This window comes from Phacochoerus africanus, chromosome 7, assembly GCF_016906955.1.
Source record: "Phacochoerus africanus isolate WHEZ1 chromosome 7, ROS_Pafr_v1, whole genome shotgun sequence".
NCBI lineage: Eukaryota > Metazoa > Chordata > Mammalia > Artiodactyla > Suidae > Phacochoerus > Phacochoerus africanus.
The window spans coordinates 86,560,687-86,580,741 of record NC_062550.1 but is presented as its reverse complement, the minus strand read 5'-3'; the positions used below and the strand labels follow the sequence as shown (position 1 = coordinate 86,580,741).

The window sequence follows — 20,055 nt, the reverse complement described above, 5'->3', positions numbered from 1 at the left end:
TTTGTTTTCATCGGTAAATATTTATTGAGTGCCTAGTATGTGCCCGGTGCACCACACTAGATGCAAGGGACTCTAACAGTAAATAAGGTGTGGTCCCTGCCCTCAAGGAGCTTACATTTCCACAATTTAAAGTGCATCTCAGGTATCCTGATACAGAATTCCACCAGTCTCAATTTCTCATTTTTTTCTATAGATCACATGACACTGCACAACTACCAACCAGAGTTATAAAATAGAATGTTAGAGCTAAAAGAAACCTCTGATATCATTTGTCCAAAACAAAAAAAAAAAAAACTGATGGAATGGCCCTTTGTGCCTAGAACTCATGTGTTCTGATTTCTGGTTTGGTGCTTTTCCTGTTTTCAGGCTTCCCACAAAACAATACTCGTAGATTTTTATAAATAAGAACTTCAAACTCCTGTGACGTACCTGTACAACTGTTTCCTGCTAGACAAATACTTTATAATTCATAGCATATTAAAATAAGTGTACACCTTATGTATTTACCCCAGCCTGTTCACTGTAACAAACCAGAGGGATCAGAATCATCCAACTGCTCGCCTTTGGTGCCAGGGCTGCACCTCCCCATCCTCCACTTTCACAGTGCTCCTCAACTACTTGGGAGTACTTAGCCATTGGAGTACAAGCCCAGCACTAGATATGTGGGCCACTGGCCGGAAAGGGACCCAAGTATAAATTACAGATGTACTCTTTTCCTAGCTAACAGATACACACCCAACCCAACCATGAACATATTCTGAGGTGCCGAAATGCGCCATGCACCATACTTGTTTCTAAATATATAAATATGAATAAGTCTGTCCCTCAGGAGTGCCTTGGAAACTATGAACCAATGTTTAGTTGTATGCTCAGTGAGTAATATTAGGTGCACTGGGAACACTTGTCCCTAGAGAAAGGTCTCCAAAAAATATTTCCAAGAAAACATAATATTAGGATAGGGTCCTGGGGGATAAGAGTATAAGTCCCACGGGTGAAGAGCTGAATGACCAAAAGTGAAGGAAAGCGGCCAGAGGCCAACATCTGGAAGGACAATGGCAGGGACAGGAAATGAACCACTAGTTTTCCTGAGACCTGAGGGGCACAATGGTATTAAGTTCTCTTTACTGGCAACTAATTTTTTAAATACTGCTTGTCCAAATTGAAAAATGAAAAAGGTTCCCCCTAATTTTAGTAATTACTAAGGACTCTATTTACCTGCCATGTTGTAGCCAATCCTGCAGCAGACTGGGTAGTTTGAAAAGTTCCCTTAAAACTTTTGTTCAATTGTTTTTGATACCTAGCAGCAGTAAGCATAAATTTAAACTTCAGGAGTACTTAATTTCTCCTTATAGAACCAAAAAGAGTTTGACTTTTCACCAATCAAACTTAAAGGTCCAATTACAGGTAGATAAAAGAAATCAAAAAGACATACTTTACAATGCTTCTTAAAATAGCTCTTTAAAAAAAAAATCCTTTAATGTGAAATTTTCTTTAGTATGTTGTGAATTCCATCAAATACAACCATTCAGGGCTGTTTTTACTACCTCCACTAGACTTTATTTTGAATGTGCCGTGTCTACTTCAATTAGCATAAATTTTAATATAAGGAGCTCTGTTGATAATGTTGGCATTTTTTAGGAATTCATGATATAGTTTATGGGACAAGCTTCTGACCCTGAAGTCTCATCTGAGACTCACCTCACTAGCAGGTAACCTTGGACAAGCCTATTAGAACCCTGGGTCCACATCTATAAAGATGAAGACATTACATCCTGTCCTAGCTTCGTAGATCCATTATCTGTAAAACTGTCCCAATAACTATAGATACTAAAAAATGATAACTACAGACAAGTCAGTGAGGTTAACCACCAGAATAATCACTTCAACTCATGCCTATAACCGAAAGCTTTTAAATAAAGCAGCTTAAATAAAGTGGTCATTAAGCAAATAAGGACTAAAATTACCCACACTAGGTTCCTAGCCTACTCTATGGCTCCTAATCTTTGGAAAACCTTTTAAATTCATTTTAGGGGGGAACATCTGAGTTAAGATATTTATTAGTGTTAATACAAACAAGCTGCAACCACTAATTTAAAAACTGGAAGGTTTTTTTCCTTAATAAGTACATTCTTTAATGGAACTGTATCTAAATAAGAATTCCATACAAATAAACTATATACCTTAACACTAGAAAGCAAGGAAGGAGTATTTTACATTATACAGAACAGACTTTCAGTGGGTTCAATCACTATGAGTTACCCTTCCAACCAGACACTTATTTGTTATATTTATTACAAATGTTGCAGTCAGTTCGGTATATGCCAGCGATCATACAGTTTTAACATTTTGTAGTGTGAAGCACACTTAGCTGTTTCCAAAGGGATACGTGATGTGGTCTTCATTTCAGAGGAACAGAAGTGACTGAATTATTGTCTGCTCTTTAATGTTTCAACTAACCTGTGAAGAGAAAAATGAAGTTCCATAACATTAACTTCAAATTTTTAGTATAGGGCATGGTCATTTGTAACACAAATTTCATACTGGAAGTAGATTCCAGAAGCACTTTAAATGGGAGTTCCTGTCATGGCTCAGTGGTTAAGGAATCCAACCAGTATTCATGAGGACATGGGTTCGATCCCTGGACTTGCTCAGTAGGTTAAGGACCTGGCGTTGCAGTGAGCTGTGGTGTAGGTCAAAGACATGGTTTGTATCTGGCGTTGCTGTGGCTGTGGAGTAGACCAGCCTGGGAACCTCCATGTGCTTTGGTGCGGTCCTAAAAAGACAAGATAGAATAAAATAAAGTACTTTAAATGATGAAGGCTAAGATAGTTATATCAGAAGAATAAGGCGATGGACTCAATTTCCATGAGGATCTTTCTAGTTTTTCACTTTGCCTACGCTTTGAATGAATAATCAAAAAAGACCAAATATCCACTTTCCAGGCTGCTTCTACTGTAGCCAGGTAAGATGTAGATAATTCAGGGAGGAAAACTAGTCTCAGTCGTCAAGGAGATGATGATCTAATGAGTAGATGCACAAACCAATTACAAGATAGTGGAACAAGTTCTATTAGGTCACTGACCTGTGACAAGGACACCTATGTGTGTGCTCAAGGCAGTGGGCATGGAGACACATCAGGGAAGGCTACTGAGAAGAGAACCTTAACTGCAAGCACAAGGAAATGGAGGGTGGGGTGAGGCGGGAGAAAGCTAGAAACAGAGCAGAGAGCTGGCTTATCTAAGTATAAAAGGTAGGTGTGGGTGAAATAAAGGCATACGTACATGAAGGCCAGTGGAAGAAAAGGCCAAAAGAACTTAATATGATAGATAAACAGCTAGCTAAGTAATCTGAATTTCATCAAGACTAAAGGGAAATTACACATTTGTACACAGCGGCATGTACACACAAATACGCAAATGACTTCTAGAAACATGATACTTAACCACTCCATTGCCTCATCAAGGCCAGTGCCTTTGGTTGCTGAAGTTTTGAATATTTGCCATTTTCGGTCCTTCAAGGCAGGTAACCCAAGCGAATTTGCCATCTCTGATGGAGTCATGGCCTGTTCCATGTCCTGCTTATTTGCAAACACCACTAAAATGGCTTTTCTAAGCTCTTCTTCCTAAATAAAATAGAAAATGTTTCATTGCTTCTAATCAATTTGCTTCCTTGAGTTTAGGAAAAATGCCAAAATATCCATTACTTTAAAAGCACATTTCCTAGGTGTTCCTGTTGTGGTGCAGCAGAAACGAATCCAACTAGGAACCCCATGAGGTTGCAGGTTCGATCCCTGGCCTTGCTCAGTGGGTTAAGGATCTAGTGTCGCCATAAGCTGTGGTGTAGGTTGTAGACTCGGCTCGGATCCAGCGATGCTATGGCTGTGGCATAAGCCAACAGCTGCAGCTCCAATTGGACCTCTGGCCTGGGAACCTCCCTATGCTGTGGGTGCAGCCCTAAAAAGCAAAAAAATAAATAAAATAAAAGCACATTTCCTAATTATTAATATATAATGTTCATTATAATGATTTATAGAGAAGTATGAAGAAGTGAAACTTCACCCATAATCCTATCTCCTGAACATGATCACTGCTTAACATTTTGGGTGTTTTCTACTGCTCTGTAATTCAGATACTTATAGTTTATTTAATAAATATATTCATATATTTAAGATCACATTTAAATATGGTTCCATACCTCCTTTAAAAAACAAACATATTGTGAATATTTTTCAAAATCATCAAAAAAAATTTAATTAATGGCTAAATATACTCTACACTATGAATGCGTGCGCCATATATGATAGAACTGTTTTCCAGTATTAGATTCTTAGTAGATTCTTTTCATTCAAGTATTAGAGAAACCCAAGTGATAGAATCATTACATAGAAAGCTTTCTGCAAATCTTTACTTCCTTTATCACTATTCTGTGAAAATGGGATCAAAGTATGAAATTTTTTCCAGGCTATTAGAGAGGTTGTAACAATTCCAACTCCACAAACAGCATATGACAGTACCCGTCTTCAATGCAGCTTTGGCAGAACTGGACACTGTATTTCTTCACACATAGCATATCATTATATACTTATTTATTACCAGGGTACTAGAAATGCAAATGTTATTTGCAATATACTTTTCTCCCATAATCTGTAAGTTCATGCCTCTTGCTCATTTTTCTATTGATTTGCAAAAGGTATTTATATGATTAAGAACACTAATCCTAGTGTCACTAGTTATGAAACTGTGCAGTTCCCTATGTTACCCTAATTTGTATTGTTTGGCATCTGAGCTTTGGTTGTTTTTTGGTTTCTATTAATATAATCTATCTCTTCTTTTGTAATTGTTTCCAATCATTTGCTTCAGAAAGACCTCCCCAACTCAGAAATTTTAAACACTTATAATGATTTCCCTTTTTCTGGCCACACCCATGGCATGTGGAAGTTCCCTGGCCAGGGATCGAATCCATGTCACAGCAGTGACCCAAGCCACAGCAATGCCAATACCGGATATTTAACCCGCTGAGCCACCAGGGAACTCCCCTGATTTCCATTTTTGTATTTAGTTCTTTAATTCATTTAAAATTTGGGGGAATTCCCATTGTAGCTCAGCGGTAATGAACCTGACTAGTATCCATGAGGATACGCACTGGATCTCTGGTCTTACTCAGTGGGTTCAGGATCTGGTGTTGCCATGACCTGCGTGTAGGCTGCAGATGAGGCTCAGATGTGGCATAGCTGTGGCCAACAGCTACAGCTCCAATTTGACCCCTAGCCTGGGAACTTCCATATGCTGTGGGAGTGGCCCTGAGAAAACAAAAAAAAAATAAAAATAAGTAAATAAATATACAAAATTTTTGTGTACAAAGGTAAAACAAATTGATTTTGTGCCTATAAATTTTTTTTTTTTTTTTGTCTTTTTAGGGCCACACCTGTGGCATATGGAGGTTTACCAGGCTAGGGATTGAATCAGAGCTACAGCTGCTGGCCTACGCCAGAGCCACAGCAATGCAGGATCCGAGCCGCATCTGCAACCTACACCACAGCTCACGGCAATGCTGGACCCTTAACCCACTGAGCAAGGCCAGGGATCGTACCCGCAACCTCATGGTTCCTAGTCAGATTCGTTTCCACTGCGCCACAATGGGAACTCCTGTGCCTATATATTTTAATATAGTAGTTCTGACTCCTACTCCATATGTACATTATATCATTATTTATTGATTGAATTAAGTTACTTTCTAAAGAATGAATAAAATTTTTAGTCCTTTCTTCCTCAGATTATACAAGTCAAATCTTAATACCACAAAAAACCTAACAACAATCTAGCACAATTTGAGAACTGTGGAATAAAGTTAAAAATCCATTTCTTTTCTACAATTACAATATTTTACACAATAAAAATCTATTATACCACATGATTTACATCTAAATAAAGATTTTATTTTAAAAATCTGTTATACCCAAGGCAATTAACCAGTCCCTTAAAATTCCTCATACTTTGCAGTTCCTGTTGTGGCTCAGTGGTAACGAACCCAACTAGTATCCATGAGGATTCAAGTTCATCCCTGGCCTCACTCAGTGGGTTAAGGATCCAGAGTGGCTGTGAGCTGCTGTGTAGGTCGCAGATGCAGAGTGGATCTGGCACTGCTGTGGCTGTGGTGTAGGGTGACAGCTGCAGCTCCAGCTGGACCCCTAGCCTGGGAACTTCCACATGCCATGGGCGCAGCTATTAAAAAGAAATAATTCCTTATACTTTAAATTTGGTCTAAGAAGTAAGAAGCTCTTATGATAAATATGATGCTATATTGTAAAAGCAATTAAGCGAAACTGTAAAACTTTAGGTCTGCAATTTCTAACTCAGAAGCTACTAAGATGTTGGTCATCCAAAAAATGAGAAGTCTGAAGTAGGTAATCAAGTGGCCTAGAATTTAACATTTAAACACTCAATGATCAGATAATCCAGAATAGTAATGTTGGTGGGAAAAAGAAATCTACTCATCTAATTTTATCAAGCAAAGGTAATTTTGTTATTAATTAAATTAATCATTCATATATTTGAAAAGCTTTTTAACAAATGGAGGTTTTAAAACTTAGCTGATTAGTCAATGCATCCTGATTTCAGTCAGCTAGCCAATGAATTATCTTACAAACCTCAGTGAAAACAACGTACTGAGCTCTTACTTAAGAGCTACACGTGGTTCTACACATCATGGGTACAGATGTAAAACTCAAAGTCTTTTCCATTTTAGGGTGAGAGGTATATATAATTAAACATATTTTAAAATAATGGAAAGAAATGATTAGTGGTGCAAAGAATAAAGTAGGATAAGGGGTTGGAATATAAGTGAAATCCCTCTCTGCAGAATAAACATGTGAAATGAAACACGTCAAGAAGGCAGCCATGCAAAGATTTGGAAAAAGCATTCCAAGCAGGAGTAACAGGAGTTCCCACTGTGGCTCAGCAGGTTAAGAACCTAACTGTACCCATGAGGATGCAGGTTCGATTCCTGGCCTCAGTGGGTTAAGGATCTGGCGTTGCCACAAGGTATTTGTTTTTATTTCTCCAACAATAGTTTTGGAATAGGAATTTGTAAAGAAGAAAATGGTACTAATCCCTGTTTTCCCTTTTTTTTGGCCCCACCCAAGGAAGGCATGCAGAAATTCCTGGGCCAGGGATGGAACCCACACCACAGCAGTGACCTGAGCCACAGTAGTGACAAGAACACCCGATCCGTTCACTAGGCTACTAGGGAACTCCTCTGTTTTCCTTTTAATTATTCCTGTATGTGACAATAAACAATGAAAACAGCAAGTAAATGTAAATGATTTCCCCACATTTTTATAAAGCTTTCTTACCTCCAACATGGCAACTAACTCTGACTTGGAAATGCCAATTCGGTCTCGGTCACAACTGTCTACTACATAAATGACTGCATCTGTGTTTGAATAATAACATCTCCAGTATGGCCTAAAGAAAATTCAGACAGAGAGAACATATTATGATTTAAAAGAAGAAGAAACTGAGATGTTAATTTACATTCTGGGTCTTGGCAACACGGGCGTAGGGGGTATAACTTGCCAATCTTTCCCCACCCATGTAGAATCAATGCATAATGACTCACTGTTTCTGACAGACATATACCCCTCAGGTGGGACAGGATGGAAAAAATGTTCATAAATATAAATCACAGGAACAAGGAACTTGAGAATGAGTTCAGGCTTTAGGCTAAGAAAATACGTTTAAATCTACAGCATCACTAAATGTACTGATAAAAAACTGTTCTACACAGACCTAATTGTTGTATCTTCTAAATCTTTAACAAGAAACTCCTTAAGAGGAATGGGTTCTTAAAAAAAATTTTAATATAATTTTTTATAGTAGACATTAAATTGATCACTGAAGACAAGTAAAAATGGCTAAAACTAGAAATAGACGCAAAAATGGTTCAAGAAATAAAATGAGTGAAAGGCAGCAGGATGTCTGGGGAATGCACTACTGATCTTTTAAGACAGTAAGTAGCCTCGTGAGGAATCGGTGACAGCCATTAAACCTTCACAGTTGCCATGTCAAGCACAGAATGATGGGCAGGAGACCTGACTTTCAGAGGGCATCTATGTTCATATTACCCCAAATGGTGGACCTAAAAGGTATTTTCATGAAATCCAAAACAGCCTGTCTCATAGAGCAAGGGACTGACAAGAACTAAATAGAGGACCCTCTTGATTTCAAATTACCGAAGTAGTTAGGTCCTGAGATATTCATGGAAAAATTTTTCATTTAAGTGATATCTGAAAAACTAGCTTCCTTAGATTTTAATTCTTTAGTTAAAATTTTTAATTCTCAGATCTTAATTGAAAGAAGAAGGCAGTTTTACTCAATTTAGACAAGGTGGGTCGCAATAAAATTAAGAGGAAGGTATGTTTTGGTTTACTGCTATTAACCCTAAAAGAACCAATAAAGATTCAATACTGCAAAACTAAGATGGCCTTTGTACCATACCTGATACTTGTCTGTCCTCCTAAATCCCAGACTTGGAATTTAAGGTTCTTGTATGTTACCGTCTCAACATTAAATCCAATGGCTGGAAGAGAAATCAGATTAGTAGTTTATGCAGATTAGTGCATTCTATCTTCAAAGCACACAGGCTGGGGCGTTCCCACTGTGGCTCAGCGTGTTAGGGACCCAACTAGTATCCATAAGGATGCGGTTTGATCCCTAGCCTTGCTCAGTGGGTTAAGTATCTGGCATTGCCACAGGCTGTGGTGTAGGTTGCAGATGTGGCTCAGATCCCATGTTGCTGTGGCTGTGGTATGGGCCAGTAACTGCAGCTCTGATTTGACCCCTAGCCTGGGAACTTCCATATGCCACAGGAGCAGCCCTAAAAAGCAAAAAAAAAAAAAAAAAAAAAAACAGTACATAATCCAAGTTTCTGAAATTAATAGTAATTGTTGAATAACATTATTAGCTGAGTAGTCTTCCATTTAAGACAGCATGCAGTGCTACACACACACACACACACAGGCATTAATTAGCAAAATCAGCCCCATTTTCAGGGTATACAAGAATCTCTGCAAACATGAAATTCGCAGCTCAGTGGAAACCCTATTATGTTAAACTCCCCTTATAATACAGTACTGGCATACAAAAGTGTTCAGAAAGTTATATTTAGAAAGAACAGTTATACACATATTACCAAAAAAAAAGGAATTTTGGTAGGTAGTCAAATAACAGGGAACAAAACCGAGAAAGCCTAGATCGATTCTAAACTTCAGTGGGTAAGGGCACAGCATGGCTATATACTCCTTTAAGGTTCTCTGAGGCTGGCAATTTCACAGACCCTCTGAAGACTTCCCCAAGAGCTCATTTGTAGTAAGGTCACAGCAGGATGGTCAAAGGGGAGGTGTCCCGTCCCTTTCCTCTACCATCCTCCATAAGTAGAGCTCTGGCAACACATGGCTAAGGCAGGATACTACTCCACTGAAAGGAGTCTAAAAGAGGGTAGAGAGGGAGTTCCCATCGTGGCGCAGTGGTTAACGAATCCGACTAGGAACCATGAGGTTGCGGGTTCGATCCCTGCCCTTGCTCAGTGGGTTAAGGATCCGGCGTTGCCGTGAGCTGTGGTGTAGGTTGCAGACGCGGCTCGGATCCCGCGTTGCTGTGGCTCTGGCGTAGGCCGGTGGCTACAGCTCCGATTAGACCCCTAGCCTGGGAACCTCCATATGCCGGGGGAGCAGCCCAAAGAAATAGCGAAAAAAAAAGACAAAAAAAAAAGAGGGTAGAGAGATGCCGAAAAAAACTTAGGAGCTATGTTCTATACATACACACAAACATACACAATGATCACTAAAATTTTACAAACTTAAAAAAAAAAGTAAAAAAAGACAGATGTAACTAGACAATTTTTAAGATTTAAGTTTTTACTGGCAAATGATACTTATGAGTATGTGGCAAGTAAGCTATTACAACTAAAAAAATAACTATACTGGAGTTCCCATTGTAGCTCAGTGGGTTAAGAACCCAACATGGTGTCTAGGAGGACATGGGTTCGATCCCTGGCCTCTCTCATTGTGTTAAGAATCCGGCATTGCTGCAAGCTGCAGCATAGGTCACAGATATGGCTCTGATTTGATGTCGCTGTGGCTATGGCATTGGCCTGCAGCTGCAGCTCTAATTCAAGCCCTGGCCCCGGAACTTCCATATACTGCAGGCACTGCTGTAAAAAGAAAAAAACAATTACACTATAGCAAAACTAAGTGAAAAACTAAAAAGTTCATGATACCGCCCTTAAAACTGAGTAGCAGTGTAATCACAATCTTCACCTCAATTAGAAACACTGTTTATGTGCAAAGGACAAGTATGGACAAGTATAAACCACACTCAAAATCAGGCTGAAATGTAATCCACTGGGCTACGCGTACTAAAGAAGCCACCAAGACTCAACTGCAGCACAAATGGGCAATTCTGAGACATAAAAACTGAGGAAGATGAAATTTACTGAGGGTGGCAAAAAGAAGTAACAGATGACACAGAAAAGTTCGTCTTTCATAAAAGCTAGATTTCTTTTTTAATCTGGAAATTTAAACGGTATTATATACAGACGTTCCTTGAGTGACAAAGTAACTTTAAAGGCATAATTTAAATATACTTTTTTTTTTTTTGTCTTTTTAGAACTGCACTCACAGCATTTGGAGTTTCCCAGGCTGGGGGTCTAATTGGAACTGTAGCCACCAGTCTATGCCACAGCCACAGCCACAGCAATGCAGGATCTGAGCCTCGTCAGCAGCCTATACCACAGCTCATGGCAACGCCAGATACTTAACCCACTGAGCGAGGCCAGGGATCGAACCTGTATCCTCATGGACACCAGTCAGATTCGTTTCTGCTGAGCCACGACGGGAACTCCAAAAGGCATAATTCAAATATTCTTGAGTGAACTCTACAAACTTAGTTTAAGTGCACTAATTTTCTCTAAGTAAATTCAGGGCAACTAATGAAGAAAGCATATAAGTAACAGGACAACATTCTTATGTAGTAAAATAGGACTGCTGAAGAACATTTTTCTAAGATATCAATTGATTTAGAGTTATTTCTGGATATGTTCAAGTACTAGATTAATTCAACACTCAGTCTCTTCAACAACTCACATCTTGAAAAGTAATCAATACAATTACTAAAGAGAAACTAATCTTAAATAGTTACAAATACAGGAAAAACCCTGCTTCACATGTATAACATCACTTAATAGCTATACAATTCTTTTTTTTTTTTTGGCAGCACCCACAACACGTGGAAATTTCTGGGCCAGGGATCGAACATGCACCACTGTAGTAACCAGAGCCACTGCAGTGACAATGCCGGATCCTTAACGTGCTGAGTCACAAGAGAACTCCTCTATATAATTCTTTACACAGGCTTACAGAGTATTTTATATACTTGATGTACTCCCCCTCAAAGCCAATCTTCATTTTATCAATGAAAATACTGGCTCTCAAAAACAGCTCTAAACGGCAAAATTCTACCACGCAAAGAGGTCCATTAATTACAATGAACTCTATAGAAAAAAAAAAAGGGTTACTGCAATCCCACTCTTGGGCATCTATCCGGACAAAACTCTACTTAAAAGAGACACGTGCACCCGCATGTTCCTTGCAGCACTATTCACAATAGCCAGGACATGGAAACAACCCAAATGTCCATCGACAGACAGAGGATTGGATTCAGAAGATGTGGTATATATACACAATGGAATACTACGCAGCCATAAAAAAGAATGACATAATGCCATTTGCAGCAACATGGATGGAACTAGAGAATCTCATACTGAGTGAAATGAGCCAGAAAGATAAAGACAAATACCATATGATATCACTTATAACTGGAATCTAATATCCAGCACAAATGAACATCTCCTCAGAAAAGAAAATCATGGACTTGGAAAAGAGACTTGTGGCTGCCTGATGGGAGGGGGAGGGAGTGGGAGGGATCGGGAGCTTGGGCTTATCAGACACAACTTAGAATAGATTTACAAGGAGATCCTGCTGAGTAGCATTGAGAACTTTGTCTAGATACTCATGTTGCAACAGAAGAAAGGGTGGGGGAAAAAATGTAATTGTAATGTATACATGTAAGGATAACCTGACCCCCTTGCTGTACAGTGGGAAAATAAAAAAAATTATAAAAAAAAAACTTATTAAAAATAGCTTTATTTAAAAAAAAAAGAAAAAAAAAGGGTTACCAACATTATGCTCATAGTAGAAGTTTACAAACCTTATCAATTACAATATATAATTATTTATTCGGAAATAAAGTTACGTTGGATGGAAACAGAAAGCCCTTATAATCAGTTTATCACACAAACACTTACTAGGAATAGTGGTTACGACTTCTCCAACCTGTAATCTGTACAAAATTGTAGTTTTTCCTGCTCCGTCTAATCCCAAAATTAAAATCCTCATTTCCCGGGTTCCAAACAGACTGGAGAAAATGCTTGAGAAAAAGCCACCTTAAAAAAATAACAAAAATGAATTTCAATACCATTTCGTGAGCTATGTCCACAAAACATTTAATCTTGCCCTTTGAAAGCTATACCAAATACTATTGTAATTCATAGGTGTATATTTTGCTCCCGTGAAATACATTATTCAACATCAAAATAGTAATTACTAATTGCTACCACATTCTAGATACCAGGTGTCAGACAGATAAAGATACACTCAAAAACAAGAGAAATATGACCACTGTCCTCATGAAGCTCACTTTCTACTGAGGAGAATGCGGCTCTCTTAGCATCATCTCCTCACTACCCCAAAGTGCAAATCAGAATGACATTGAACAATGAGGTTCTTGAACATGAAAAGTAATTATTATTGCTATATAGCAGCAATATCATCTTAAGTACCTTCAATCATTGAGTATTCTCTGTAAGGAATAGAACTAGCACAAAATACTGAGACGAAGCCAAAAAATAAAAAAATAAAAAACTATTTTTGATGGAAAATCATTAGAAAAATAAGAAAGCTACATTCAGTGCATTATGTAATATTACCAGAAAGCTTTTTATACACAAGGTATTGTGTAATATAAAAGCACTCGTGAACAGAGAATAGGACGGTGGTTACCAGATAGATACCCGGGAAATGGGGGAAATAGGAAAGATGTTAGTCAAAGGATATAAACTGTTTGAAGGTAAGTTGTGGAGACTTTTAATAAACATCATGGTGACTATAATTAACAACAATGTATTATACACTTGAAATCTGCTAAGCAAGTAGACTGGAAGTGTTCTCATCACACACACAAAAAGGTTAACTATGTAAGGTGATGGATGTATAAATCTGCTTGATTTGGTAATCATTTCACAATGTATACCTACATCAAAACTGTATCCCTTAAATATATGCAATTTTTATCATTCATACCTCAATAAAGCTGGAAAAAGTTAAAATTTTAAAATTATCCTTTGTCTCTGCAGGACTTCCCAACAATAGGTTAAGGTGTTGATTCATTTGCATTGTGTTTAAATAAAATAACCCCTAGGAATAAGGGAAGTGGAAATTTGGAATCTTTATTCTTTTTAGAATAAAAGAAAGCACTTTTAAAATAAGTCTTCTGGAGTTTCCGTCATGGTGCAGCAAAGAGGAATCCGACTAGGAACCATGAAGTTGCGGGTTCAATCCTTGGCCTCCATCACTGGGTCAAGGATCTGGTGTTGCTGTGAGCTGTGGTATAGGCCACAGATGGGGTTCGAATCCTGCATTGCTGTGACTCTGGTGTAGGCCGGCGGCTACAGCTTCGATTGGACCCCTAGCCTGGAAACCTCCATATGCTGCAGGTGAGGCCCTAAAAAGCAAAATAAATAAATAAATAAATGAAAAGAAATAAAAGAAAAAATAAAAGAAGTTTTTTCTGGAGCTCCTGTTAAGAATCCGACATAGTGAGGATGCAGGCTGGATCCCTGGCCTCACTCAATGGGTTAAGGATCCAGCATTGCTGCAAGCTGCAGCATAGGTCACAGACGTGGCTCAGATCCAGTGTTGCTGTGGGTGTGGTGCAGGCCAGTGGCCGCACCTCCAATTCAACCTCTAGCCTGGTAACGTCCATATGCCACAGGTGCAACCGTTAAAAAGAAATAACTAACTATATATGCATGTTTGAGTCACTTTGCTGTACTGCAGAAATTATCACAACACTGTAAATCAATTACACTTCAATAATTTTTTTTTTTTTTTACAGTGGCACTTGTGGCCTCTATAAGTTCCCAAGCCAGGAGTTTAATCGAATTTAATCAGAGCTGCAGCTGAGGCCTACACAACAACCACAGCAACACCAGATTCCAGCCATCTGTGACCTATGCCCCAGCTTGCAGCAACAGCCAGATCCTTAACCCACTGAATGATGCCAGAGACCCAACCCACATCCTCACAGAGACAAGGTAGGGTCCCTAACCCACTGAGCCACAACAGGAAGTGGGAGGTGGGAAGAAAACTGAAGGGTTTTGAAAAAAGGCAGGTAAGGTGTTCCTGCTCTGGTGCAGCAGAAACGAATCTGACTAGTATCCATGAGGGTACAGTTTCCATTCCTGGCCTTGCTCAGTGGGTCAGGGATCCTGCATTGCCCTGAGCTGCGGTGTAGGTCGCAGACCAGGATCCTGCGTTGCTGTGGAGTAGGCCGGCAGCTATAGCTCCAATTTCACCCCTAACCTAGGAACTTCCAAATGCCTCAGGTGCGGCCCTAAAAAAAAAAAAAAAAAAAAAAAAGTAAGCGCTTGTGATGTTCCAGAGCAAGAAGTAAACTCCTGAGGAAATCGCAAAGAATTAGCATCATTTGGAGAGATGTAAACAGGTTTAAAAATGTGCACCTTCAGGTGGGCTCTATCGGGGAGGGAAGCTGTCTTTACCTGACGCTTGTAGTGACGATGTAGTTCCCTCAATTAGCACTCCAAAAATTGAGATTAAAACATCATCTCTAGTAATATTCTGCCCATTTCCTCCTCCCTTTATTATCTACGTGAAAAGCTACAGACGAATGCAAGCTACAGACGAATGCCAAATTGGCAATAAAATATTACGAGTAACCCTACGAGCAACCCGCTCCCTCCCTCTTGGATTTTAAGTGTCGCTGTTCCAGAGACAGGGAGAAAGAATCAAGCTTCCACTACAAGGTCAGATCTCATCTTTCACCCAAAAAACCTCAGGGAACCTACGACTGACACGTTGCCAAGCTTCGCAAGACCGGCTCCGCCCAACAGGTCGAGCTGGGTCCGAGGGAAGAGAGACCCAGCTGTCCCCACCTATGACCCCGCTGGGAAAAAGGTGAAACAAGGGCAGGGGAGGAGGTTCGAGGTACGGTCCATGCAGACAGATGAAGAGCCCCGGTGAGTTAAGTGTTGTTCAGCGACCCGCCCCCTAAAACGCCGACTATTCCGGGCTTTCCCGGCCGGCCCCAGCTCTGGGCCTCGGCCTCTCGAGCGCGCGCAGCCTCCCTTCGCAGGTCTCTCACCCATGATGAACCTCCTCTCCGCCCTCGTCGATCGTTAGAGATTGGCCCCAGCCTTGGCAACGACTCCTATTCGAGCCTTGGCGGCGCCACCGCCCCTCGCCTAGGCCTGCACTCCAGCTCCGTCTCCAGCTCCGAGGCGGTTTCCTTGGAAGCCTGGTCAGCCAGCAACTTCCACGTCGGACTCCCGGCGGGGGCGGGAGCAAGGCTGCCGCCGCGGCTGCGCGCTGGGAACAGCGGCCTGAGGGTCCGCGTCTTCACTTTCCACGCAAATCCCCGGCGAACTGGGTGTAGATACTGTGGAACCTACGAGAGAAAAAAAAAATCAAGAACCCCAAGTCGTTCCTGCTTCTGTTTTCTTGGACAAGAAGGGCTTCCTAAACAAGGAAATTCGAATTTTTATTTTAAACTCTGACCAACACCCCCCCCCCCTCCCCCACGAAAAGTGGCGAATCCGCCAACCAGGAATGCGCCTCGGGCCTCGATGCTGCAGCCTGACTGGACACGGGCGCTGCCTGCGACGGCGTAGCAATTGCTGATCCTGAGGAGGCTTGCGGGGGTTGACCCAACTTTACCTGGGTCCTTTCTCCGATTAGGAAATAGGGCTACGTAATAATAATAGGAAGAGCCCCGAGCGACCAATGCGGAGCAGCCTTACACCTGCGGCCGCTAACAAGATTTTTGGCGTCGCAGTGTCCTGCAAGGTCAGCGTTAGAGTCCCTCCCCTTTTTCTTCCGCCTGCCCCTGAGCACCTGAGCACCCTTCCGGGATCTGCAGTGTGACAGGCTGGTCCAGAGCTTGGGCTCTGGGTTGGAGACTTGTTCCCTCGAGGGGCATGGGTTGGGAGTAATGTAAGGTTTTGACAATAGTTACAGACAGTTTTGACTTCAATCTTCAATCTTCCAGCTGCCTAGCTTTGAACTAGATTCGTCTACTGCTCTCGCCTCCCCTTCTCAAATCTTAAGTTCACAGAAACTTTCCTTGCAAGGCAAAGGTTGCTTTTGTTTTGTTTTGTTCGAAAGGGGGAAAGCTGATCGGCCCTTTATTATTTATTTATTTGTTTTGGTTTGGGGTTTTTTGTCTTTTTTGCTATTCCTTTGGGCCGCTCCCGCGGCATATGGAGGTTCTCAGACTAGGGGTTGAATCGGAGCTGTAGCCACCGGCCTACGCCAGAGCCACAGCAACTCGGGATCCGAGCCGTGTCTGCAACCTACACCACAGCTCACGGCAACGCCGGATCCTTAACCCACTGAGCAAGGGCAGGGACCGAACCGGCAACCTCATGGTTCCTAGTCGGATTCGCTAACCACTGCACCACGACGGGAATTCCGGCCCTTTATTTAAACACCTGAACGTTTTTAAGTCAGAGCTTTAAGCATTGCGTTGTCCCACTGTTGGACGTCAGCGTGCATGATTCCACTGATATTTTTCACTTATTTATGCATTTCCAATACTTCTCCGCCAAGATTAGCTGCTGTCACTTGGCAGATCTTTGCCATTGCTATTTAGAATTTATGTCAACGTCAAGATTTATGTTTCCAGGAGTTCCCGCAGTGGCTCAGTGGTAGCGAATCTGACTAGTATCCATGAGGACTCTGATTCAATCCCTGACCTTGTTCAGTGGGTTAAGGATCTCGCGTTGACGTGAGCTGTGGTGTAGGTCGAAGACGCGGCTTGGATCCTGCCTTGCTGTGGCTGTGGCTAGGCCAGTGGCTATAGCTCCGATTAGCTCCCTAGCGTGGGAACCTCCACATGCTACTGCAGCGGCCCTTAAAAAAAAAATATATATATATATATGTTTCCAATACAATGCACTAAGTTTCCTGAAAAATACATATTCCTTTTAAAGTACACCTAAAAGGGGAGTTCCCCTTGTGGCACAGCAGAAATGAATCCGACTAGGAACCATGAGGTTGTGGGTTCGATCCCTGGCCTCCCTCAGTGGGTTAAGGATCTGGCCTTGTGGTGAGCTGTGGTAGGTTGCAGACTCTCCTTGGACCCTGTGTTGCTGCGGCTGTGGTGTAGGCTGTCAACTGTAGCTCCAATTCAACCTCTAGCCTGGGAACTTCCATATGCTGCAGGCACAGCCCTAAAAAAATGCGAAAAATAAATAAATAAAACTAAAAGGAAAGATACATGGTAAACTTTATATTCACAGTATGTATTCTGAACCAAATAAACAAATGAGATATATGTGAGGGTGCTATGTAAACTGAAGTGCTATATACAAATTAAAAGGCATTTGTGGGAGTTGCCATCGTGGTGCCGTGGTTAACGAATCCCACTAGGAACCATGAGGTTGTGGGTTCGATCCCTGGCCTTGCTCAGTTGGTTAAGGATCTGGCGTTGCCGTGAGCTGTGGTGTAGGTCGCAGACGCCAGCTCGGATCCCGTGTGGCTGTGGCTTTGGCGTAGGCTGGTGGCTACAGCTCCGCTTCATCCCTAGCCTGGGAACCTCCATATGCCACAGGAGCAGCCCAAGAAATGGCAAAAAAGGACCAAAAAAAAAAAAAATACATTTGTAATTCTATCAGATGGCATTTGAGCCTTTTGTAATGTGTATTAAGCACCTAATTACAAGTCACTATAGAAACATTAATGTGATACAAAACCAAACAAAAAGCCTTTAGGCAATTTGGTAAGAAACTTTATTTTTCAAAAGTTACCAATTTAATTCTTTGTCCATAAAGATCTGATCTAATTTCCTGAATGTGTCAAAAAACAGGTAGCTCCCACTGTGGCACAGTGGGTTAAGGATCCAGCTTTGCCGTGGTTGTGGAGTAGGCCTGCAGCTGTGCTGGGATTCAGTCCCTGGCTGAGGAACTGCAGTATGCTGAGGATGCGGCCATTAAAAAATGAAAAGAAAATAAAAAAGAAAACAGAAACTTCTTCTCCATCCATGGAAATCTTTGATCTAAAGAAAAATCCCAAAATATTAAGGTAAGGTGTTACCCTTTAAAATTTTCCTAAAATAGGTTGAAAACAAATGACTTTCTTCTGAATATTTATGTTCAAGGCCTTATGTTTATGAAATACTCTAAAACAGTCCCAACTCTCAAAATTTATAACTTTTAGAGGCACTCATTAACTCACAGGTATTCAAAACAGAAAATTTAAATGGCTTTTAAATATTTTGAGACAAGGAATTCCTATTGTGGTTCAGCGTCCATGAGAATGCAGGTTCATTCTCTGGCCTCCCTCAGTGGGTTAAGGATCCGGCATTGCCATGAGCCATGGTGTAGGTCCAAGACTGTGACTCAGATCCCACCTGACTGTGGCCATGGTGTAGGCCGGCAGCTGCAGCTCTGATTCAACCCATAGCCTGGGAACTTCCATATGCTGCAGGTGCAGCCTTGAAAAGAAAAAAAAAAAAAAATGTTAAGACAAATTTAGAAATAAAGCCGTAAACATCCTAGAGAAGCTTAGTTAATCTTTCTTTGCATTTCATCTCCATTTTCTCTTCCCTTCTCTCAGTTCTCAATTCGTAAGACTCTGGCAGTTCATACCATCAAAGGAACAAATTTCAATGCATAAAGGTCATGTTAAGTTGGTGAAAAATAAGATAACAAAACTACCAGTTCCTGTACCTTTTCTGATAATGACTGAAGAGAGTTAGTACTCTGTGGGAAATGTATGTATCTTAAGGACAACATCATCTTTCAAAATGCAGTCATTCTGTTAATATTGACCAGGTACTACTGTTCTTGGTTACTAAAAAGAAACACTTGAGGAAGCAGAATTTTAGCAGCATGCTAGAATTAAAGCAAAATGTTTAGATTGTAAGTCTATAGAACTTTATTCTTCAAACAAGCATGTATAATTGACCTTACTGCTTTCAAATCTGCAGCTGCAGCTGATTTGATCTCTAGCCTAGGCACTTCCATATGTTGCAGGTGCAGCCCTAAAAAAATAAGTAAATAAAATTGCAACCCACACTGCATCCCCCTTATCCTGAATTTTTTTTTTTTTTTTGTCTTTCTAGGGCCACACCCAGGGCATATGGAGGTTCCCAGGCTAGGGGTCTAATCAGAGCTGTAGCCGCCAGTCTACACCACAGCCACAGCAATACCAGATCTGAGCCACGTCTGCAATCTACACCACAGCTTACAGCAAGGCCAGGGGATCGAACCCACAGCCTCATAGTTCCTAGTCCGATTGTTTCCGCTGTGCCACTATGGGGACTCCCCCTCTTATCCTGATTTTTAAATAGAACTTCCCACTGAACATGTAATTTATTTGCTTATTATGCTCATTTATTATCTACTTCCTCTCACTGAAGTGTAGCATCTATGAATGAAAGTCTTTTTATTCATTTTTTTCACTGTTTTGTTCTTGTACTTGGGCATCAAACAGATAATTATTGTGAGAATGTGTTGAATTACAGGTTTTTAAGGCCAATGCCATAAATATTAGTTAACTTAAACATGTTATGCAGTATTATTAAACTTGTTTCCTAAAATAGGCATATTTGAACCACCTAACCTAATTTAATAGGTGAGTCCAAACCATCTTCTTCAAGTTGTTATATTCAAAGTGAAACCACAAGGTGGTAGTATTGCTTCAGA

General features: G+C 40.7%; 1 protein-coding gene across 1 annotated transcript; it reads right to left on the bottom strand.

Moving 5' to 3' along the window:
* Positions 1-15,792, bottom strand: ARL1 (ADP ribosylation factor like GTPase 1). Its single transcript, XM_047788185.1, has 6 exons — positions 15,495-15,792; positions 12,361-12,498; positions 8,496-8,577; positions 7,352-7,463; positions 3,444-3,622; positions 1-2,457 (listed from the first exon to the last, which is right to left on the bottom strand). The coding sequence occupies exons 1-6, from the start codon at positions 15,496-15,498 to the stop codon at positions 2,427-2,429; spliced, it is 546 nt and encodes a 181-aa protein (XP_047644141.1). The 5' UTR covers positions 15,499-15,792; the 3' UTR covers positions 1-2,426.
* Between the last annotated feature and the right edge of the window lie 4,263 nt (positions 15,793-20,055).